At 43.1% G+C, this 25,962-nt stretch overlaps 1 protein-coding gene across 5 annotated transcripts in view; it reads left to right on the plus strand.

Moving 5' to 3' along the window:
- chd7 (chromodomain helicase DNA binding protein 7) overlaps window positions 1-25,962 on the plus strand; it is a 105,661-nt gene that overhangs the window by 27,895 nt on the left and 51,804 nt on the right. For all 5 annotated transcript variants that reach the window (XM_086042691.1, XM_086042687.1, XM_086042690.1 and 2 more), the window contains 3 exons: window positions 7,074-8,589; window positions 9,377-9,705; window positions 16,889-17,340. In XM_086042691.1, coding sequence (XP_085898817.1) covers window positions 7,170-8,589; window positions 9,377-9,705; window positions 16,889-17,340 — 2,201 coding nt within the window. In that variant the 5' untranslated portion in view covers window positions 7,074-7,169. The remainder of the gene's footprint in view (window positions 1-7,073; window positions 8,590-9,376; window positions 9,706-16,888; window positions 17,341-25,962) is intronic.

The raw sequence follows: 25,962 nt of genomic DNA on the forward strand, positions 1-25,962 counted from the left end.
CGCCAAACTAAACTCAAGAACAGCCCACGTATAGGCAATTCTGCAACGGACAGGCTCACTAATGTTCTTGCACCGTGCAGGACTGCAGTGATGACTAAAATCATCAAGATGTATGACGGTAAAAAGAGAAGGAAACTTGATGTTTTGGTGGGGGATTTAAGTTGCGCCCTCATTTATAAACATGTCAGGAATGGTGGTATAAGTTGTCAAGTTTCATCAAAGTTAAATGTACTATCATCTTGTCTTTATGATTAGTTTGTTCATAAAGAATTCAAACTGTAAGCTAATGATGGTATAAGTTGCCAAGTTTAATCAAAGTTAAATGTACTATCATCTTGTCTTTATGATTAATTTGTTCATAAAGAATTCAAACTGTAAGCTAATGGTGACTATAAGAGCAGCAGCTTGCTGCTGCGATTTGCCGCGATTTTATCCGATTAGTCGTCTAATCGCGATCACTGTTGGGTGATTAGTCGATTTACAAAATAATTGTGGCAACCTTTACACAGCCCATACAATGCACCGAAGTTTTCACAAATGGCCGAAAAATCTATTTCCATGTTTAAGACAGTGAGACGGCCAGCCAGCCGTTGTCAAGCCAAAAATAACAGTGTACAAAGCGCACATTATGGGCACTCTGCGGCGTCCAAATCGGTCCAGCTACTGCCCAAAGTTGTTGTTTTTGAGCAGAATGGCGTCCAGGATGCCGCTTTCATGACCCGACTATATGGGAAGCGTGAGGTGGATTTAACACTCACACAAAGTTTTGTTCAGTCAGGAACTTCCACACAGTTGCGTCTGGATTTTTGGAATTCAATCCCAGTTCTTTGGCAGCTGCCACAAAGTTGGTGCGGCAGTCTGAACATATCTGCCTAGCCATTCCTGTTATTACAAAGAACTGTCTCAAAGCATTAATTAATGCAGCTGGACATATCAAATAAGGCTATGATCTTGATGTGCACAGCCTTTGACCTCACAATACAATACAATACAACTTCATTTATATAGCACATTTCGCAACAGCACTTCATTAACAAAATAGCAATAATACAACAACAAAGACAGTGAAAGCAATAAATTAAAACACACATTAATAAGGCTGTGACAATACACCCAATCCAATATGGATCCCAATTCTTAAATATTATAAAAATATAAATTTTTAAAAAACGGAGGCATGTGTTTCCAACATTTTGACTAAAGGCCTTGATAGACAAAACCGACGTCGGAGCTCATGAAGCGTCATGGCGTCTGAATGCACCTGATTGGTGTAGTGACCACCGTCGTAGTGTCGTAACCCGTCAGTAAGGGGTCAGGGGGACGTTTACGCATGTTGAATCGGCGTCATCAGTCGTGACATATGGTCACTCTGATTGGATGTTAGCTAGCAAATCAGCGCTCTGAGCACCAACGGGAAGTGACAAATGCGGATAAACAGTGAGCATGCCTTCGCTGCCTTAATCTTCTTACAAGTACAACAGCGAGGGTTGACAATTTAAGTATTTCGCAATACTGTGTCAAGAACGTGAGGGTTTACTTCACGTGGGAGTTTATTGTGAGTGAGGAATATAGCTGAATGCATTGTTTTCGTTTTTATAATCCACCCCCGGCCAACAGCTTTATGGTTGGATTTTTCTAACAATGAGAAATAGTGACTACCGCCGCCGATGGTATAGAAGGGTATTAAATGTAATGCATGCGCAGAAGGTACTTTAATGGTCAGCGTCGCTGTCTGTCGTTGCGGTGTATTCCTCCAGCGGGACGTGCCGACAGCCGGCCTGACGCCACGGGGTAAGCGTCTGTCACCGTTGGCCAACGTCGTGTTGGTCTATCTAGGCCTTCAAGTGCCATTTTACATTTATTCAAGTGTCATGATTTGAAAAGTGCATAAACTGTCCGATAAATTTGATTATTTTCTGGTTATTTGCGTTGCCTTTTGCCTGTCGCGCTGATATGGGTTTGAGTTGGTCAGCATGGGCTGCGTTATAGCCGCCGTTTCATTGTTGCTGCTGCTTCAATGCAGTGAGCCTCGTAAACTCACCATAGTCTTCCAAATGCTTGTTCTTCAAATGTCGGATTAAGTTGGTTATGTTGAAATTTGTGGCCATGCTCCCCCCGCGAGGTATCTTTTCATGGCATATATTACAAGACGCAAACTACACACGGCACACCGCATGAGCTGCGGGTGATCGTATTCTTTGATCGGCAATAAAAGGCTTTGATCGAATATGCCGATCACGTAATTTTTTCACGAAAATCGTCCGATCATTATCGGTGCTCGATCGATCGGAGCATCCCTAATCACGATACATCGCGATACGATCTCTTTTCCCAGCCCTACAAACTAATGATAGTTACATACAATATAGACACCGGAAAACAGCAGAAAAGTGTCAGTCTCATGTCGGGTCAAAAGCCAAAGAGTAAAAATGTATCTTTAAATGAGTTTTAAAAATGGTCAGAGAGGGGGCTTGCCTAACATTTAATGGAAGGTTATTAAGGGAAGGACCAGAACAGAAAAGGCCCGATCTCTTCCAAGGCTCCGCTTAGTCCACAGCACCTCCAGTAGTGCCTGGTCCGCAGACCCGAGGCACCGGGAAGGTGCGTAGGGGTGGAGAAGCTCAGAGAGGTACGCTGGGGCAAGGCCATTTAAAGATTTGTGAACAAATAGAATCATCTTAAAATTAACCCTAAAATGCACTGGGAGCCAGTGAAGGGAGGCCTGAATTGGTGTTATATGCTCCCTCTTGCAGCCAGTGCGGGCGAGCTGCCATGCACTTGCGACACAGCTTCAGGCAGCAATAAGGGCTGCACATGTTTTTTTTTTTTTTTATACCTACTTTGTTCATGCTTCTTCCATGCGGCTAATGAGGAGTCAAAACTTGGCACCGGCATCCTAAAATCTGAACGTTTCCAGGAGAACCATCATTACGGTCCCGTTGCCACTCGATTTCCCTGTTATCGATGCCCAACCCTAGAGACAACTGACCAGGGACCAAACGCATCTACTGCAACACATGTCAAAGGTTGGGAAATGTTTAGGCGTTCAGGGGACAAGTCTGCCACGAGCCTTCCTTCTGCTTTGCGACGCAACTAGCAACATACAAGCCACTTGTGTATAACTGAGGTAATGAGGTCCTTCCTACCTATTATCCACTAGCCTACTGCTCTCAAGGCGCCTCTCAGTAAAATGGTGGCCTTGATGTTTCACATTTTCATGGTATTGTCTCACCAGAAGTAAAGAAACATGACTGTCCCTCTGTAGGATGATGAGGTTCTTTTCTGGTACCTATATTGTTGCATGTTCTAATCCACCACCAATGCAAATCAAGCCCTGTTTTAGAATAGGGTTCAGCTTTTGGAGAACACTGTTTATGGGCACGGACTGTGTGCATGTGAGAGCTCCAATGTCACTTTGAGAAAAGCTCTTCTTGAGTTGCTTTAATAATAACTAATGTAGCTTCAGACAACTCTTTAGGGTTATCTGGGATTTTGAAGTAATGCCATCCTTTGCAGATGCTGGACTTGTTTTACTTGTATGACCTGACTATGTGCATCAGTATTGCGAGTGCTCGGGTCAGTGAGTGCATGGATGAGAAACGTTGGAATCCTGTGGCATTGAGACCTTTTCCTTCAATCTGTGTCAGATAACTAGTTACTTCATAACATATCTCTTTGTCTGTTTCAGAATTCACAACTTCATATTTCTTTCATATAGTCATGACAAATGCTGGCCCGGTCTACCATGTTGTCTGCATGACTTGGGATGTGGGGACAAACCTGGATGCATGGTCCGCTGGGCTGGCTTCCGTGTTGACGTAGAACCATTGGTCCAGTGTTGTTGATTGATTGAATGCAACAAACTATAAATGCTTGGTCTGATTATGGATATATCCCAGCACGACCTTACTGTCACAGTAGAACTTAACTGAGTCAAGCTTTAAATCCAGTTGTCTTGCATAGAGCTGGGCGATATGACTGAAAGGTATATCACGATATAAGTGTTTCATATTGGTCGATATCGAGATATCTTGAATTTTTTTTTCTTTTTTTTGAACTATTGAAAATAATGACCCGAAGAAAAATACATTTAGGTTATTTTATTTTAACACAATATCCATCCATCCAGTATCGATACCGCTTATCCCCACAAGAGTCGGCGGGGCGTGCTGGAGCCTACCCTAGCTGTCTTCGGGCAGTAGGCGGGGGACACCCTGAATCGGTAGCCAGCCAATCGCAGGGCACACAGAGACAAACATCCGCACTCACAATCACACCTAGGGGCAATTTAGAGAGTCCAATCAACTTACCATGCATGTTTTTGGAATGTGGGAGGAAACCGGAGCCCGCCCCGCATCCAGCCCCCCAACCCGCCCCCCGTACTCCCGGACACAAGTTGTTTTGAAAACCGTTAAGTTCCAAGTGGGAACGCTTCAAAAAGACAGCGACAACAATGGATATCGTACCTGCTACAACTATAAAGGGACTGAGATGACTAGACTGTGCATTTAATTTTATTGGAGTTGTTGTTTGTTTAATTTATTATTAGTGGGCCGGACTAAAATCCACTTCTGGCCATGCTTAGTCCAGCCGTTTTTTAAAATTTGTCGCCAGGCGCCCTCCCGCCCCAAAAATGGGCATCCGGAGGGTCCGACCGGTCCAGCCCAGGGACGGACTGCCCAGCTCTGGTGCTTAGAAGGGCGGAAAAATGTTTGAAAAACTGTCACAATCTAAGTATTTTATATCAGTCAATACTGAAAATTATTGATTTTGTTTTAAACCTTTTCTTTAAATAAGTTAACTGTTTTTTTGTACATTATGTAGTGTGATGTGCAGGCAGTTGTTGACACACATACTGTATAGCCTTTATTCAATGTTCATCCAATGTATGTGAACGAATACTCTCTTGCAGTGCATACATCATCGTTGACCAACCGTCTTAGGACTACTTTATCTTTTTAGCGGATTCATTATTGCCATAATCCATTCATATTTTACTTGCTTGATTTTACCTTGAGTGCGATGCCGGTGTCGGGTAAGGCTAACTACTGCTAGCATTATCAGGCTTTTGCGAATCTTGCTGATAAGATGATCATTTGAAACAGGTGTGTTGCCGTAGGGATAAACCTAAAACAGGCTGGGTTGTGACTCTTGAGGACTGGACTTGGCCACCCCTGGTGTAGGAATTTCAGAGTGGTCATTCAGTATTTCGTTGAACTCGATGAGCGGTGGAAGTGCAATCATTCCATCAAGAAATTCAATTCTGGAAACCTTCAGCTTTACGGCCAGGTGTCTTCATGGACCCAGCACAAGTTCTTATCTGGCAGGGAAACAGTTGACCCTTTGTTAAACAGTTTGAGAAAGTCTGAACAGACCAGTAAGCCATGACCTGGGTCTTCTAGAATCGCATACATGTTGGCTGCTTTTTCACGCTGACCTTGGTAGTGCACTTTGACCAGACATATTTTAGAGCATGATCTTCCTCTTTGACCTGGGCCAGACACTTGGGCGCATCGTGATCTTACTGCGATTGTCAGTGGCAGATTTTTTTTATCTCCTCCCAGCCATAGTTTGCTGGGGGAGTAGGCCAAGTGGAGGTGATGACTTGAGGCGGGCCAAGGTCCATCAGAGTGCCGTGTCAGTCGCTGTCACACTCTGGACGCTTTCTGAGGTGCAACATTTGAAACAAATACCATTTTCTTTAAAGCCTTAAAGCCGTGAAACCATCCAAACGTGACGTATGGTTAAGATGTATGTTCATAGACAATGACGATTTCAACGTAAGAGAATACAGCATGGTAATTACCACTCGGTTTTTTAAATTCAAAATAGCGCTTCACTTGCATATTCGATTGAAACAGATTAATAAACTCGTGCCAGTGTGAAAGCCACATGTCTAAGCTCTCAAATTCGTTTGAAATGATGTTTCTATCTGCTACAGACCCTGAGATATTAATTATTTTGTAGTTGGCGAAAATGTCAGCTTTTCAAGGGTGACTCCAAAGACGACCGTAGGTTTCATAGCAGGGGTGGACAATTAGGGCCGGTACCCTGCATGTTTTATGTCACTCTGATGCAACCCACCTGATTCAAATGATCAGGGTCGTTATCCGGCTTCTGCAGACCTTGCCGATTATATGATCATTTCAATCATGTGTGTTTCAGTAGGGACACATGGAAAACAGGCATAATACTGACCCTCAAGGGCAGGAATTGCCCACCCCTGTTTTAGAGAGATGTCTCAGGAGGGGCTTCAGGCTTTGATGGGTTAATCATCCAGCCCTAATTTCCATCGATGTACCTCATATAAGACGATGGAAGCCGTGCATCATAGTGGAAAGTGACCAAGATGACAAGTTTTTCCATATCACCGTAACTCATGAAACGTTTGTGCTAGCAATGTAATTCCAACGATCCTGAAAGCCGAGAAGCAGAGCTTTGCATCAATACCACGTACAAGGTGGGGAGGTGTCGCAAAAATGGACTATTACATTTTTTTTTTTAAGTTTCCCGTCAATCGTTTATTGCCTACAAAATGGGTGTCGGTCACAGGTGGCTAGACGGACTGGTCTGTCACATAGCTCTGTTATTTAACTTGTACACTAATTTAGAAGAGTAATCAATTTGAATCTGGATTTGATTGTCTGAATTTACCAAAAAGATAACTTTAAAGTAAATTTAATGATTTTTTAAAAATCAAGCCACGCTTTGTCAACCGAAATAGTTGATTTCCCATCCTGTAGAATTCCTAAGAAAATGAATTTAATTGAAAACTGATGGGGTTTTTTTTGTTTTTAAAAAAAAAATAATTAGTTGGTGATGCTCTATAGTCTGATAAACTAAAAATGTCAACTTTAAAGTAACTTTCAGAAACATTTTATATATTAAAGTCTAGAATTAGATTTAAATGAATGGAAAGTACTGTGTATCTGTGTACTATTTATGGCCATTGTTTACTATCTGTATTTTGTCCAATTATTCAGCAACCATGTGCTCTGTGTTTGCGTTTAGTGCAGCATTGGATCTTGCTATCCTGACCTAAAATTGTGCTCTCCCTCTCTATTTCTTGTCAGGAACCTTTAGAGAGGACCATGGAATAGCAAGATAGCAGTTAGCTGCAACGGGCTTTCCTGCGCAAACACGTCCCTTCTGCGGGCCCCTACCCAGCCATGGCGGACCCAGGGATGTTGAGTTTATTTGGGGATGATGCAGGGCTTTTCTCAGATGGATTGGATGGTTTAGGAGACTGTTTTCCTCAACAGCCAACCCCAGGCCAATCCAGCACTCTACCCCGGCAGACAAATCCACCTCTCAACCACGAACACCAGGGAAACAGGGGTTACCACCAGGGGATGCTCCTTGGTGCTGGACCAGCACAGCCTAAATTGGGCCAAATGTACGACCACAGCTCCTACGCAGGCTATGAACAGGCTCCTGGAGGAAGAATGATGTCTCAGAATGGTCCTAGCCAGGGGCCTCCAAATGTCAATGCAACTATGAATGGAATGGCTTCGCACTACCATAATAACCCTGCTAACTCAAGTAATACGCATCATGGTTACCCAGGTGACACTGGGGGCGGAGCAGCTGGAGCTGCTGTTTGGGGGCAACAGCATCAAAGTAGATCACCATATCAACAGGCAGCAGCGCAAGCAGGGAGTGCCCCTAACCAGATAGGAGCGTTCCAAATGTCTCAAAGCAACTACGGCGGGATGCAAAGCCAACCCACATCCAACGCAGCTCGCATAAGCCAACATTACCCACCACAGGGCATGGCTCACCAACCCACTCAAGACCCGTCTCACTACATGGGACATGTTGGAATGGTGGGCGGTCAAATGAGACACCCGCAGCCTCAAAGCCAAGGTTACCCCAATATGGGCCACGCGCCTAGATTCCCACATTCTCCCTCACGACAGCCCCCGCATCCTCATCAACATCAGCAAGGTATGGGTGCGTTTGGGGGTGGACAATACCCTGGTTATCAAGCCCAGTATAGTCCAATGGGTTCTGGGATTGGCCAGGGTAGTAATGCTACTGTCAGTAGCAATGCCAGCCCTGCTATGGGACCTGGGCAGCTTGGCCAAAGGTTTAACCAGGGATCAGGCCCAGCTTCTGGGCAGCCTGCACAGCGATACCCCCCTGGACCATCCCACCAGACACATTCTGTCCCGCTGCAGCCACAGCCAGCAGGGCAACAGGGCCAACCTATGCACCCCCTTAGCCACTCCCAGCCTCCAAATCAACCCCAGTCCCACCTTGCACCCCCAGCTCAGGGATCCTACCCCTCTCCCTCATCGATGTCCCCCATGCGTGTTTTGGGAACCCCAACCCCACCTCCTCAACAGGTCAGACCCCCTAGCGCAGGACTAGCTGTTCCCACAGAGGTTACAGGGTACACAGCCCTGCAGTCTCCACCAAATTCTATTGCACATCCTCAGAGACCGCCCCAAACATCACTGTCTGCTCCACACCAACACCAGCAGACCCACAGTATAGCCTCCAATGCAGGGCAGATGTATTCTGGCATTGGACCACAGCGTTGTCCCCAAATTGCTCCAAATCGGCCTCCGCTCCAGCCACAACAAGGTAAACTAAGTGCTCATTTGCTCTCAGCATTACTCTGACTGTAAAACTGACAAATGAATTGTGTTTTTTAAAGGTTGAGTAGATATCTGGTTATCTCTCCCACCACCATTTCTTTCAGTGTTGTGCTGTAGTATCTATGGGCTTGACCCATTAAGGACGGCAGCGCACAACCGCGTTTCTACCACTAAAGCCGGGAGCGCCGTTGCGTGTTCCTCTCTTTACAGCCGGAGAGCGTATACGTCATTTTCTTTTGTTAATCCAATTCTCCATCTCTTAGCCAATGAAATGCACCAGAATATACATTTGACGGTGTCGTGAGTTGTCAAAGGATATCCAGAATTTTTTCGTGGAGTAATGGAGGCACAGTCGATCGCGGGAGCTCTGATATAAGCCACGGCAGTGATATAGAAGACACGCTCGCAGACTTTAAAGCTGTGAAACCATCCAAACGTGATGTACGGTAAAGATATGTTTGTAGACAACGACGATTTCAACGTCTTTGTAAGAGTTTTTTTTTCTATCAAATATTGTGCTTCACTTGCATCTTCGATTGAAACAGTAAAGATGAATTAACTCGGGCCTGTGTGAAAGCCACATGTCTAAGCTCTCAAATTCTTTTGGAATTATGTTTGTGCCACGGGGGCTGAGATATGAATTATTTTGTAGGTGGTGAAAATGTCAGATTTTCAAGGGTGACTCCAAAGGCGACCGTAGGTTTTAGAGGGATGTCTCATCAGGGGCTTCAGGCTTTAATGGGTAAACTGATTTGTCCTGCCTCTGTTTTCAGGGCCTCATGAAGCACCAGTCAGCCAAGGGGGAGATCAGCATCTCCTCCATTCCCAGCAACAAGCCTCTCGAAGTGGCCAGCCCATGCAGCCTTCTCCTGTCGGTTTTCAGGGTCCATCTGTTAGTCAGCACGGAGCCCTGCCCATTAACCATGCTTTATTGCCTCCCACCCAAAACGTTCAGACGCAGCACACACACCTGTCCCCCCACCCGCTACAGAGCACACCCCCACCCCCCGGCCAGGCCTCCCACCATTGGGCACCGCCACATTCTGCCTCCCACCCGCTTTCCTCACCCCCTACCACCCCACAGAAAGTGCCTAATATACAGGTGAGTCTCAGTCAAATAAATGCTCTCATGTAGTTGCATTGCTATGTGCCAATAAGAGCAACACTGGATTTCTTTTGGGGGGGGGCACGTGGATGTATTTTTGTGGGGGTGGAGTCATTACTGTGATAGGAGTACAAGGAAAGTTTGCTGTGTTTGTGTACATGACTTTTGAGAGCAGCGACACATTGGCCACTGTTCCGAGCGTATTTCTTCATATTGGTGTGTGTTTCTGGTCTTTTGTGTCTGCTCTTGGCCACGTGTGGTTGTGCTTCAATGTATGTACTGTATGTGTGTGGGGAAATTGTTTTTTTTGTTTTTTTGCAACACACACAAGCTACCACACACGTGTAGAGGCGCCACCAGCATAATCTCTCCTCCCCCTTGCTCCCACTTCACCCCCGCCTCTTTAGAGGAAACCTCCCTTCCTGTCTCTACCTCCTCCCTGTCTCCTCTCTTTCCGCTCTCTCTGCAGGTCTCTTTCCCCGTCTTATTTCTTTCTTTTCATTATTGTTGCATAGCCAGATGTTCAGACGGATAGTTTAAGAGAGAGAGGGTGAGGAAGAAAAGGAGCCCATTGGGGCCTCTTAAGAGGAAGGACATGGGTGAAAACAAGTGAGGACCTCTGGAGATGGCATCCAAGCTCTATGCCATAGGAGAAGGCGACTACAACAGAGGCCTTGGTGACGATATGGTTGCAGTGTTCAGTGGTGACATCCATGTTTCTGCTGGTGATTTTTGCACCATGGCTGCTGATAGTGGTGCCCTCTGCTCCATTAGCTTGTTTAGTTGCTCAAAGCCTCCTTTCTCCACTGACCCGTTCACGCACAATGGCAGCACTGTGGTCTCACATGCCTAGATCCAATCCCTTTTCCTCTGCATTCTCATTCACACTGCTTTCCACTCCTCCATACCATCACCCACTCTACCTCTAGCCTTTGTGACCTGTGTTTTGTGGTTGACATTTAAGTCGTCACACTCAATTTATCCAGCTCTCGTGACCTAGATGCTAGCTGGTGAACACTGCTTCTCGCCTGTGCGTACTGGATGCGCCATCACAAGTCTTGCTGCCTGCAGCCCCCACAGCCTCTCATCAACACAGTCACTCAGATGTCCACACAAACCACAGTGAGGTCTGGAATGAGATGGCAAATGTGCCTGGGGATATAGGATGTAGCCTGGTGGTGGAATCCTTTTACTGTGTGCGCATGTTTGCTGCACTATAGTTCTACACAGCTATTAGTGATTCTTGAGATGCACTTGTTTGGGAAAACACACATACACTACAGCATGCATGCACACACAGACTGGTCACTCAGTTGTGAATACGGTATGTCTCGTAGTCTATGCTCCATCTGTTCACTAATCATAGTTATTACACATACGTATATACGCACACACACATGAGCATGTGCTTTCGTCAGCTGCTCAAGGTCACAGCTCTGGCAGAGTACTGTGCTGTGACCTTTATTCTACATCACACGCACGTGCACGCGCTGTTGCGTGCGGCACTCTAGTTGACATATAACATGCCTATCTCACCCCTCCCCCGCTTATGAATGCCGTCAGCAAGCTGCTATACTAACTCACCCTGTCTCTGCAGCTTCTAGGAAATGGCTCTCTAATGTCCTTATTTTTTGAGTGGGTTTAAATGCAAAAATGGGGAACAGATTTTGGCTAAATAAACAGATATAATTCAAAATAAATTAATCGGTGATGTCAAACAAATGCCATGTAACATAATTCAACACATTTTTTGCACAAATGTGTCATTTTCTCCCTCTGTCACCATCTTGTACTATCAGCACCATTGGACAGACTTGGCATCACTTGCCCAGAATAGTGGACACATCAATGCATTTGGCTACAATCCTGTTTTAAATTCACCTTTTCAATAAGTCGCAGTGCACTTCAGATTGGTAATCAGGCTTGCATTTCCACTGTCTGTGGTATAGGCAGGCGGAAGGGGATAGCTGTAAAAAGCGTAAATAGCGCTCAGTTTATAACTCACCAATATTTGACATAAAGAAGAATGCTATATGACTGGTCAAACCAACCCGTGGCTCGCGAGCTGCATGCAGCTCTTTGGCCGGTTTCATGTGGCTCTCGAAGTCCTTTTCAAACTCCTTCGACTCCATTAATTGTGTATGTGGCGAGGGGTGGGAAGCAGAGAATGGTGCGGTAATGGTTCCTTGCTATCGCCCTGGTCTTGTTTCTCTGCGAAATAATGGGCCATTGTCCTTGAAATGTAATTTTGCTCGCCAGTGTGGCATTTAAGCACTTTACTTCTGGGTTTGTGTTACGCGGCCAATCGGGTGCCTGTGTTCAAAATGCAGAATAAATACAAAAATAACCGTATCAAGGTATCAATGTCCATGCATTTTTTTACTGAGGCATTTCTACAGTGGAACGATTCGTTAGGAGATAGAAATACAGTATTTCGGGGAAATGATGAGGCGAGGCTTTTCGATCTCATTTCATAGAGACGTCACTAAAGGTGACGTCACGTCATAACTGTACCTAAAAAAACGAACTAAAAACAAAGCAATCTGAACTGTGGCTGAATTACTACTATCACAATAGATGTCCATTTTAGTCAATATAAAGTCAATACTGACCCTCAAAAACAACTTTGCAGATTTGAGCTCCTAGCACTCGCCCTCCACTCACGTACAGTGCATTTTGGGCTCCTGATGACGTCAATTTCGGATACATGCGACCTGGCCGTTCAGACGGCAGTCACACTTGGAAAAAATCTGAATTGAGCTGTTCAGACTGCCATAAAAACAATCTGGTACAGGTCGCATATGGGCAAAAAAAAATCTGATCTGGTTGCATTTCCCTGCGGTGTGAACCTAGCCTAAGTTATACCGGTGGAGATAGATCCCCAAAATACGTTTGAGTCTCCTGGGTTGGACTGGCATCTTCCTTCACTATTGGAGCCAGCAACCACCAGGTGGTGATGGGTTCACAATGCCGACCCTCTCTTCATCTAATTGTCCAACATAAGCGGCCGCAGGTCCAATGACACAACCATGAAGTTTACCATCAAACTGTGGCCGAAGGCAATGTTCCCTCCAAGTTATGCGTGTGAGTAATTGCGCACACTCTCAGCGCACACGGTGATGTTGGTGCGCACCACGCATTTCTACACTCATTCCTCCATTTCTACCCCAGTGGACCACTTAATTCAAGAAGCCCTAACATGGGCGTCGTTTATGAGCAAAAATGAGCAGGAACATTGGCAGAAGTTGTCATGGTGCCAAGTGAACATACGGACATCTTGAATGATATATCGACAATCCATGATGAATAGCAAAACTCTGCTCGAGTTTCAATAAATGGGGCTCTTCCTCCCAGTTACACCCTTCCGTATCTCACTGTCATTGCCCACGTAACCATTGAAGTTCCCCAGCAGAACGAGGGACTCCTCAGCGGCGGCATCCTTTTGCACCCACTCTAAGGACTACAAAAAGGGTGGGTACTCTGAGCTACTGTTTGGTGCACAAACAACAGTCAGGACCTCAGGAACTGAAAAGCGGGACGATTTAAATATTTTGAAACCTCTGAAAAGTGATCAAGTGCATCTGTACAACTGCATAGACAGAGGACAGGGTGTCCCCCCCTCATCGACTCCTCTTCTTCCTCCATTTTACCTCCGCAAGAGTTCAAACCCAATGGACATCTGTCAACATTTGTGCAAGTTGTGGGATGTTAATTTAGATTAATTTAGAAGCTCTCTAAAAAATGAATTCCATTAGTCAAATAATCACCTTTTTTAAAGGTGATTTTCTTTAACTCGCAGCATGGTAGTGCTGTTGAACCCAAATATCTCCGTCCTTTCTTTATTTCTGTTTTCCCTTGCTTATCCCACATTTTGCCTAGGTGGCTCTATTTACGTGTGTCAGCAGGTGTTTGTGTGCAGTGTTTAGTATGTTGTGTGACCTTGCAGTGCTTGGGTGTGACGTGTCTCTGTGCATTAGCTTGCGCCTGATGCCAGTGGACTTGGGGGTGATAGCACCTCCCCCCATTTCCATGTCAAGCACAACCATGCCGTAATAGCGTACGTCTCGAGCTGCTTCTGTGGCATTTTACTTGTTAAAGTTGCTGATGCTCACACACCCTTCAACATATTTAGACACACCAATGTTCACTATTTTTTTTCTTTCCCATATAACATACAAACACTCTGAGACATAATCTCCTCTGCTCGAATGACATGCATACTCTCAAACACACACACACACACACTCTTGCTCACTGTGACTTTTTGAAGTATGGAGATAATTTATTCGTGTCATGATGCCTGATTTCCCATCTGCTACTGGGACCCTGAGCAGCTGGAGGAAGAAAGAAAGGAGGAGGGAGCATTGGAAGAGAGGGAGAGGCAGCTGGAGTGGCTCTCAACAGCTGGTAACCAGTTTCCTTTCACAGAAAGCATATATTGGAGCAATAAGGAGGAGGTGGTGTAGGGAGAGGGAAAGAGGATTGAAATTGCAGGAGTGCAAAAAAGGAAAAATGAGGTGTCAGCCAGTTTGTTTACTAAGGTTAGAATGTTGGTGCTGAAGAGGGGGAGGAAATTATAGCACCCGGGAGTAAGCAGCACCCATGTGACGCCATGTGTGACTGGATAGCAAGGCCTGAAATAAGTTTTTCTTTTTTATTATTTGAGGACCAGTTTTGCTAATCAATTGTTTTGAGGCCCAGCTTTGTAATTTTGAGGAGCACATTTTTTTGCAGGTTAATCCTGGGGATTTGAAGCAAAACATGTAAGCACTGGTGCTAGGCGATATGGGGGGTGGGGGGGGGAAATCGATCATGATATAGGCCATTTTATATCACGATAACGATATACTACAAAAATATTTTCAGTTATTCTACAAAACATTATGCAACACACTAGTGATGGGAAAATGAAGCTTTTATTTTCTTCAAGAACCAGTTGTATTTTTTTTACTCCTCTAGATAGCACTGTTGGTTTAAAGTGGTTTAAGAAATGGCAGGTAAGTGCAGCTTCAGTTTCCCATCACTCCAACACACTATGACTGACTGCTTAGTCTTTCTTACTTTATTGTGATATAGTGACATTAAACAGAACTGCATTAAATGAGAAATGCATCCACTAGGCCAACTACTGCTATATAAAAGGATCAATTTGTAATATTATATGCATTCATAATATAATATAATAAATGCATCTATTTTCTGACCTCTACTCCATCGCTGACGGGCACCTGTTTTGCTGACGTGTTTTTTTTTTATGGGTTTTGGTGTACAGACTGAAGGACCGACTGACTACTGACATGCTTAACTGATGTCATGTCATCTTCCAAACCGCTTATCCTATATAGGGTCGCGGGGAGTTGCTGGAGCCTATCCCAGCCGTCAATGGGCGAAGGCAGACTACACCCCGAACTGGTCGCCAGCCAGTCGCAGGGCACATGCTTAACTGATGGACTGCCGATTACACTTTGGCACGAAAAATTAGGGACTGACGAATGATGGACGGGTACCCAGGCCGCTGGCGGATGACACAAAATTTAGTAAAATGACCTACTCTGGTCATTTTGGTGAATAGTTCAGTCCTTGACTGTGGAGATTGCAACTGGTATCAGAATTTCATCTGGATATCTTTATGCATTGAGAATTATGACAAGCTTAGTTTTTCCAGTCCATTACACTGCCCCCACCGCAAGATATTATTTTATCAGTGCAGCAATCAGCATTGTGTTCTCCAGGTATTTTCCACACTTTAACCTAATGATCTAACTGCGGAAGGCACAATCTGGACTCATCCCTGAACATAACGTTCGTCCATTTGTCGCCAACACAAGCGCAAACGGGCTTGAATGCGAAAGGGCAGTTATGGCAGGCCCCCTGGTAGTCCTTTGAGACTAGACATTGGCTCTGTGGAGTCTGTTCCGGATTGTCTTGGCAGAGAGCTATAAGCCATACAGTCTTGCAAATCTGTAGAAGATAGCCCAAGAGCTAACAGGCAGAAGAAGCAGTCTTCTTTGGGTGTTGTCGTCTCTGGCGTCCTTGTTATATGAAACTTGGCCTTCACTTTGGAAATGGTACCAGGGTTCAATTTTAAAAATACAGGACACCATGCTCACCGGGGGGTGGGTACCAGAACTCAAAAGAACAGTCAATAGTTGCCATTGACTGCAAACTAAGGTGTTTGGCATTGAGAAGATTTGGCTAATTTTTCATCGGTGCAACCCACATATTTAGTTCTGCTGCTCATCCCTCAAATGCATGTCCCATACAAATTTGGCAGCATTTAAGTGTAATAAATGGACTTTGCTTCTGGGCAATAAGTGTTGTACTGTACCCTTGCAATATCACAACAAAGAAGTAGTATCAGAAACTAGAGTTGGGCGGTATTCAAATTTTGACACTGTTTTACCGTCTCCTCATTATACCGGGGTGTACGGTAATGCCGTCACAAATTGTAATACTTATTTTGTGCTTTGTACTTGTACTACGTGCCCAAAAATGTCCAACAGTCGAAAAAATGAAACATCAACTCAAATTTTATCCTAATGGCAAATGAAGTGCACATTTATAGTGCTCTATCTACACCCTATGTTGTCCAACACAAATTCACTTTTTTTTATTTTTTTATTTTTTTTACATTTTGCACAGTTTGACAACTTGTTGCACTTTTAGCATCTGAACTAACAACCGAAAAAAAAAGATACCAAATGGCAACAGTTGCATTTTTGGATGGGGACCATTGTGCTTGAATCGCGAGCAGCGCGACTGGCCATCTTGTGTAAATGCTGCCATCTGGTTAAATACTGTAGTTGTAGTCATTAAGTTCAAAACACAACCACACATTTATGTCCTTATACGCTGCAGTTTTTTTTTTTTTGTGACACCGTTGCTATTTTTAGACACTGTGTGATTACCGTATTACTGTAATACTGCCCAACCCTATAACAAACACAATTGTGTCCTTATTACATTTTGTGCTGTGTTTAGGTACTTGGCTGGTTGAGTTTGAGTAGTATGTTAAAACAAGTTTGATTTGCTTTGCTTTTGGGTGGTGACACTACTTGCATTGAATCATAGTGTGTTGCTTGTTTTTTTTTGTAAAGAAACCAGTGTAATTGATTAGTGTTTTTTTGGTTTCTTTTTGGGTCTGGCTAGAGATTAACTCCCTTTCTTCTTGGCCCTTCAGCATTCCTCGGTGGACCCATCTGCCGATGCCTCAATGATGGTTCCTGATAGACTGACTGGCAGCACAGGTGACGTTAGACAGCCTGTCAGCACAGAGCATCCCACTGACCAGGAGACTAAGCCAAAAAAGAAGAAGAAAAAGAAAACAAAAATAGAACATGAGGAGGAAAGAAAAAAGAGCACAACAAACGTAGATGAAGACATCAAGTCAGAATTTCCTTTAACAGGGTGTGAGCAGAGTGCTGGCACAGGAATTGGAGATGGAAGTTCCCCACCTGTTGAGAAGAAAAAACGGAAAAAGAAACCAAAGGATAAGGCTGAGGGCATTGAGGCCAAAGAGGCGAAGACTCCCAAAATGCCTAAAACACCCAAGACCCTCAAGACTCCCAAAGAACCCAAGGAGAAGAAAGTCAAGAACTCCACACCCAAGGCCAAGATGCCCAAAAAGTCCAGGTAGGAACAGCATTATTGGCCAATGGGTATTTGTTAATGTATTAACACAAAGTACAGGAAAAGTTGGTCCCACGTGCACCAATGACCACTTCGTGGTACTAATTTGTTTGTGAATCACCCCCATAAAAGTTAATTTTAGAACAACACATGCATTGGACTCATAATCCTTAAAATCGTTTGTCACGTAGGCTTTTAAATGATCAATTAGTCCTGATAGATTATCAACAGGGTTAAAACCATGATCAAATTTATTTTATTTCTTGCTGCGGTTGATTGTATGATAACCACTTTCACAACAGTCAATAGAAAATATATTTTAGATTTGCATATAAAAATTTGCAGATTAATTACATGGGTACTTACTAAAGTGGAGACAAAGTGGAAGGCAACAATCCTTGTGTCATACAGTGGACCGCTGCATACTTGAGCTTTGGCACCTGTGGATTCACTTGTTTGCAGATATCTTTGAAAACATTTTGGGGGAGTCAACCCCCGTTATTCCTGGAATTTTGGGGGTGTTTTTTTTCTTCCAATGCGTTTCAATGGGCGTCAGTTATATGCAGATTTTCCTATTCGCAGGCCTACCCCACAAATAGCGGGAGTCACCTGTCGTGTTGCACAGGATACCAGCACCGTACCCCGATTTTTCGGCGTCAAAAACGGCTCAATACTATTTTTTTAACATCGGTACTTATAGAAAAAAAAAAAAAACATGTGGCTCACCAACTCTCTTAAAGGGAAGTATACTGTGCCTGTCTACTGGCATGTGATTAACGCCACAAGTTACACGGCTCGTGCATGTGTGAGGAAGCTTCGAGCAGAGAAGCACCCGTGGCTTCTCCACTCCTCGCTGAAAAGATTGATGCCAGAAGTGCGATATGAATTTTTTTTTTTTTGCATCCATGGCCGACAGCCATGGCAAGCCAACCGACATGGCGAAGCCCGTCTGTTATAAAACGGCCATGGCTCGAGGTGGGAACACTTCCAACATGGCCAAGCACGTTACTGACCGGCATCCAACCCTATACCAACAGTTTAAAGAACAAGGTTGTGACACATTTCTCAGTCTTCCCTCAAAAATAAGTTGAATGTGAATTATTTTGTTCAGAATTTGTTTTATTTGATAAGGCGTTCCACTAGCTGGGGGCGAACCATGGAAGAGTAGACACGCCCACATGCACACACACACGCACACCCCCACACACACTCAAAGCAACATTACGTTGAGTCATTATGAATTAAATGAACATATTTACTTGACTGTAACGATACAAATGTATTGTCAATATCAACAATGGATGACATTGAATGCAGTCAAACGGTCAAGAATATGGCATGTAATGTAAAAGCTTATAGTGAATAAATATATATGTACATACACTGACATGTGTACGTCATGCTTGTATAAATATATAAATGCAGGCATTGATCTAATTATTTTTAAAAACGTCGTTCTTAACTCATTCACTGCCATTGATGAATTTACTTGTCTTTTCAGTTTTTTTTCCAATTTTTCTAACATTAGGGTATTAAAGAGAGTCTGAAAATGTCTAGCAGTGAATGAGTTTAAATGAGAATTGGCTAATTCTGTGTCCAAAAAGTACAGAGGCTATACAGCTGCCGATCTGACCATGAAAATAATCATAATCAATACTGCATTGCAGTAGATGTGTTAGGGTTAGGTTAATCCTAACCGTAATGGCTCTAGAAACCAACGTGCACATTTTCTATTAGTGTCGTCTAAAAATAAATAAAAGGGAACTAGTTTTCTTAAAGTTTAATTTACATTTAGTCTATAAATATAAACAAGTGTAGATAGGAACAGTGTAATATATTTACCTCACTTCCCCACATGTGTGCAAATATTCACAAGTATTAAACACTGTTTAGAGTGTTTCTTTTCAAGCAGATACTAATATTTTGAATTAACACATTTCTTTCAAATTCTTTTGTCAGTTTTAATGTTGCTACCTTTGTCGAGGTACCATTATCGAGGTATTTTATACAGGTATAGTATCGAAGTCAACATTTGGATATCGCGACAACACTAGTCCACTGTATTCCTTTAATATCTAAAGTAATTAGTAGACTCTTGTCCGTCTTGGCAGTTCCTCTGTATATTCTAAACCAGGGGTGAGAATTTCCGGTCCTTGAGGGCCGGTATCCTGCATATTTATATGGTGAAAGATCATTTACCATGTTTTGTCACCCTGCTGCATCCCACCTGATTCAAAAGATCAGGATCATTATCCAGCTTCTGCAGACCTTGCTGATATGCTCATTTGAATCAGTTGTGTTGCAGCAGGGAGAGATGGAAACCAGGAAGGACACCGGCCCATGTGGACTGGAATTGCCCACCCCTGTTCTAACGTCTGCTTAACCCAATAAGGCCTAAAGCGCCTGGCTCAACAGCTCCCCAAAACTAAGGTAGTGTTTGGAATTACCCTTGAAATCCTGAAGTTTTCACAGAAAGTCAACACCTCCAAAATAATTAATATTTCAGCCCCCGTAGCAGACAGAAACATAATTCCAAAATAATTTGACACCTGATACATGTCTTTCACACAGGCCCAACTTTATTCATCTTTACTGTTTCAATCGAAGAGGTAAAAATAAGCTGTCGGTGCAAGAGAAGCAGTATTTTTCATTTTAAAAAATCGAGTGGTAATTACAATCCTCTATTCTGTTACAAAGACGTCGATATTGTCATTGTCTACAAACAAATATCTTAACCATATATCACGTTGGACTGGTTCTACTAGTTCAAAATCCACAATCTCGTCCTCTATATCATTGCCATTACTCATTTCAGAGCTCCTGCGACTGCGGGGTACGCCATTATCACTCGTAAGAATTCGGGAACATCCTCCACGGGATTATGACACAGTCGCGTGTATATTCCGATGCATTTCATTGGTTAAGAGACCGAGAATTAAATAATAAATAGAAAATGACGTATACACTCTACCGGCTTTAAGGGTGGAAAATAGTGTTGTTCCGACACCACTTTTTGGCCCCGATACCGATTCCGCTACCTGGCTGTGCAGTATCGGCCGTACCGATACCTCACCGTTTGAAAAATATCCAAACTAAGCGCAATTATTTTTGTAATTCTAAAGAATTATTCATATTCAAATCATCATTTGCGAATTATCTGCTTTAAGATATACACACTAAATACATATGTTGAATAAACAGCCTATTTTCATACCTCTTCATGCTTGTGAGAGTGAGACATGGGATACATACTGTATTCACATGAATGTACATTTGTAATAAAGCAAGGTGCAACATTTGTGCTTCTAAAATATATCCAGTGACTCTAACCGACCCACCAATGCGTCGGTGGTCACATTTGTATGCTGCCAGAGGGGCAGGTGGTCGAGTGAGTGAGATAACAGAAGTCCGTTATGTGTTTCTAAAAATGGTTAACACCTGTGCTGTTTATGGTTGCTCTAATCGGTCAACTAGAGATTTTATTTTGTGATACCGGCAGTGATTCAAATTAACCGGCGGCAAAAACGAAGTTGTTTGAAAGCAGACGTGCACAATGGCTGTCAAATATTCAACGTGACCACTTAACACCATCACAACATACAAGGTTATGATCTGATGACTTTAGTTAGTTTTCTTTTTACTTTTCATTCAAGATTTAGTTCGCACTGCTGTTCAACATTGTGTTAATTATATAGGTACACAAATTTCATATACGTTGATGGAACATTATAGAACATTTTGCTAGCCATGTGTTGTAAACAAACTCGTCTCTTTGTTAGCAGTTAGGGCGAGCTCGAAAAGCTTCGACGGGTCATAAAGACGAGTTTATCTGGACACAAACCATTTCATGAAAGGCGTTTTACACCGTTAAACTGTTGATCGATGTACTGTGTCAAACAAAAGCAACATACTTTGCTACGAGACAAAGATCCAGCCGACATGCCCTCAAAGTAATTGCTTGCTCTTGATGGCATCAAAGTCCCCCCAAGCAACTGCCTCCAATGTGGCGATGTATGTCCTTATAGCGACCTTTTTCACCAAACTAGACATAAGTAGACCGATGACCAATAACACTAATAATGGATAAGGCGTCTCCTTGTATTTTCCTTCCGCATGCGGCTCTCAAATATGCGCGCATCATTCAAATAATCACACCAATATCGATGACCGGCATCAGCGTTTTATTTGTTAGTACCAACCGATCTAATACCAGCGTTTTAATGCGGTATCGGGTAACCTACCGATACGAGTATCTGTATCGGAACAACACTAGTGGAAAGACGCAACAACGCTCCCGGCTCTAGTGGTAGAAACGCGGTTATGCGCTCCGGTCCTTAATGGGTTAAACACACATTATCCCAATCATTGTGTTGTGATTGAATTATCTTTGGAAAAATATTGAGATTTTGTGTCACAAATGACTTGTTTTTGTACTAAGTTACAAACAATATTGAAAACTATACATGTTCTGATTCGAAACATAGAAAATTATATTTTCAGTGAAAACAGTGATTTGAGTCATTAGTCGATTAAGATTTTTTGTATTGGTTAATCCGGATGTATGATTATAAAGCCTAGTTAGACTGAACCGACGTCGGAGGTCCTGAAGCGTTGTGGCATCTGAATGCGCCGTCTGATTAGTGTAGTCTAGTAACCCGTCAGGAAGCGTCTGGTGGGCGTTTACGCATATCGAATCGGCGTTGCCAGTCGTGACATTTGATCACTCTGATTGGCTGTTAGCTAGCAAATCAGCGCTCTGAGCACCAACGGGAAGTGACAAATGCAGATAAACAGTGAGCACTTCTTCGCTGCCTTAATCTTCTTACAAGTACAAGAATGATGGTTGACAATTTAAGTATTTCACAATACAGTGTCAAGAACATGAGGGTTAACTTAGCGTGGGAGTTCATTGTGAGCGAAAATATATCTTGAATGCACTGTTTACGTCTTTATAATTTGCCCCCACCCGATAGCTTTCCGGTTGGATTTTTCTAACAATGAGAAATAGTGACTACCACCGCCGATGGTATGGAAGGGTATTACATCTCACGCATGCACAGAAGGTACTTTAATAGTTAATAGTCGTTGCGGTGTATTTTTCCAGCGTGACGTGCCGACAGCCGCCCGGACGCCACAGGGGGTAAGCGTCTGTCTCTGTTGGCCAACGTCGGATTGGTCTATCTAGGCCAGGGGTGGCCAAGTCCGGTCCTCAAGAGCCACAATCCTGCCTGTTTTAGGTTTATCCCTACGGCAACACACTTGTTTCAAATGATCAGCTCATCAGCAAGATTTGCAAAAGCCTGATAATCTTGAGCTTTGTGGACCAGACTTGGCCACCCCTGATCTAGGCCTATATAGGAAGTTTGTTCATTGGTACATGCCATTCCTTGGCTATATGATGTACAATGTTACTTTGCCTTGGTTTGGGTGGGTCATTAATGAATATCTTTTATCATTTATCTTATAGGTTATGTAATAGTAGAGTACTTGACACCGGAGGGGGGAAGGGGATTCAGCGAACGCATCTGCAGCATGCTTGATACATTTCACCTCGCATGGTTAAAACTTCCCACGGTGTGTGTGTGTGTGGGGGGGGGGGTGGGGGGTAACCTCACCGTGTATGTTATGGCGTCGGTGCGTGCCGTACATGTGTTTGAAGTTTGAGCACACACACACAGACACGAGTGTGCAGCTCCTTGAGCCACGACAAATAAAAACGCATCCTCGCAAAGTTGGCAAGCGGTCAAATAATAACAGGCCGTATGTTTGGAACCTAAAGACAGACTAAAAGATATTTAATGATGAGATGCCACAGAGTGGTAATTAATGCCCACTGGTGCTTATTACGTCATAAGTAGGCACTATCTTACTTTTCCTACCGGGTGGTGGCGTGTGTGAGGTTACTAAATGAGCTTTCATTTTAGACATGTATGTTATATTTATCCGTCTATATGCTAAATTGAGTGAGTGATTTAAGAAGTGCAGTCCACGTTTACATATCACATTTCATGAAATGAAGTGACGTGTAGGAAGTGGTTGAGCCACTGGAGTATTGTTTATCGGTCTATGTAAGAAGATGAGTGATTAAGAAGTGCAGTACACGTTTACATCATGTTTCATGAAACAAAGTGATATGTGAGAAGTGGCAAAGCTACTTACTACTTAAATTAATGTTGCAATCCGAGTTTGAGTATACTTTGTGCTAGGGCTGGGCCAATAATTCGATATCGATATGTATCGCGATTGACACCAATAGAAAATGCCTTTGATAAAACGTTCGATAGAAAAAAAAGAAAAACAAACCCGATCGCAGCATGGTACGTGATGTAGGCAGCGCGCTTCCGCCTCCAAACATGAAGAAGTGTTTAAACCAAAGAAGAAGCAGCTTTTAAACCAACGAGGAAGAAGCTGTTAACTCAATGGAGCATGCACGCGGGCCCGGTGGCCGTGCGCTACGCCCGCGGGGCCGGTGACTGTGCGTCCAGCGAGCGAGCGCCGTAACTTTGCTCGAATAAATGACCACTCGACTCAGTACAACTCTTCCAATTAAATTATATTATGCACGATAATCCTATTTAAAAACCCGTGGAGGAGTTCTTATCTTTGACATGCTAGCAGTAGTTAGCCTTATCCGACACCGGCATCACACTCAAGGTAAAATCAAGCAAGTAAAATATGAATGGACTATGGCAATATTGAGTCCGCTAAAAAGATAAAGTAGTCCCAAGACGGTTGGTCAACGATGATGTATGCACTGCAAGAGAGTATTCGTTCACTTACATTGGATGAACATTGAATGAAGGCTAATATGTGTCAACATCTGCTTTGGGGTAGACCTAATGCAAATAAGCATTTACAATGCACTGATGGAGGACAAACTACACATTACACTACATAACGATGTACAAAAAACAGTTAACTGTTATTTAAAGAAAATTTTTAAAACAAAATCGATAATTATCTATATTGACTGATATGAAATACTTAAGTTTGTGACAGTTTTTCAAACATTTCTCAGCCCTTCTAAGCACATTATCTTTAAAATGGAATTTAATCTTTATATCGACCAGTTTATTTCACTCTTTCATAGTTACATTGACCTCTTATTAAAGGTTAAGTATTATGTTAAAATAAAATAACCTGAACCTATATCGACCAATATGAAACACTTATATCGTGATATACTTTTCAGTCATATCGCCCAGCCCTACTTTGTTCCTTTACAATAGTAGAGTATGTATACTTATCAGTTTGGTTGAATTACGTTGTTGTGGCGCTTACCAAACTGCACATCAAAATATTTAGTAAGTTTATACCTAATTGTAATATATCTTTCATATGAATAAATACTTCATTTGCCTTTACCTCAGTACTGTATTCTATAATGCATTACAGATCTGTTATTGTTTGTTCTAATAGAGATTAATTGTTGAAAAATACCTTAGGAAGTACCTTGAAAAAAATCGCAACTCATATTGAATCACAATTATTTGGAAAAAAATCCCAGTTCAATTATTTTCAGTAATCGTTCAGCCCTACTATTTAGTGTAAAAGAAAACGTGTGTAGAGCAACACTGCAGGATCTTGCTCTTGGGCAGCAAATATCCCTTCTGTGAAGTGAGATGCAAATGTTCTATGCTTAAGATTTGTTGTTTCTCCCCTGACATTCCAATGACTACACGGACGGCATTTATGACATCTTTGCTTGTTACTTGCTTCCGTCAATAAAACACATTATATTAATATACCGGTTGCATTGACTTGAAACCGATTAGTCATGCCTAGATTGAAATGCTCAGCAGCAATATTCATAACAACATACAGTAACTAACACAATGTAAATGACGCCATCTTGTGCGGCCTGAGTGTACGTGAGTAAAACATCACACCTCGGAGCCTTCAAAGGTGCTGACTTTGCAGCCCGCACGCCGAAGCCGGCTGCGCGGTTTCGAAGCCCGAGTCACGACGGTAAAGTCGCTGCGACCGTGACACGAAGACTGATCACACACATCAAAATAACATTAGAAAAACTCTAAGATCGTACCGCACAATGGGCATTTATAAGTAATACCAGTATCATGTCGCAATATGATCACACTGCACTGCATTGGCACAGGAAGGAGTCAAAAGGTGCCGTAGGGCAAGATTGTGAATATGCATCTTAGACCAACCGATTAATTTTATTTTTAGTTAAAAATGCGATCAGAAAGGTAGAAAGTGCAAAATAACCTTTATATTGCCTAAATCAACTGAAAATTAAATTGAGTAATTTCTCTCTGACTTTCAACAGAACCGTTCAGGCAAGAGTTTATCGATACTACTGTTTTTAAAAATTTGTCCCAGAGGTCAGTTTAGTACCGTGGCTCGGTACCAATCCCTATCCAGGTGGCCGGGGCTTATGCAAAAACTATTGCTATCTTGGCTCAACAGCTGTCAGAAAGTCCATGTACTTATCAGCTACGCCAAGTTTCCTATGCCTGCTCCTTTTTGGCTCAAATTGGGGAAGCTGGCTGTGTTGTACAAGTCCCGGTGCTCACAGACCGCAATGATTGTTTTGTCCTACATTTTTTTTTGTCCACTTAATGGCTGGCGTGTATGTGCCATAGTAAGCTCGTTCTCATAGCC

Source organism: Filicampus tigris, chromosome 10, assembly GCF_054856515.1.
Source record: "Filicampus tigris isolate MCC_2025a chromosome 10, RoL_Ftig_1.0, whole genome shotgun sequence".
In the NCBI taxonomy this organism is placed as follows: Eukaryota; Metazoa; Chordata; class Actinopteri; order Syngnathiformes; family Syngnathidae; genus Filicampus; species Filicampus tigris.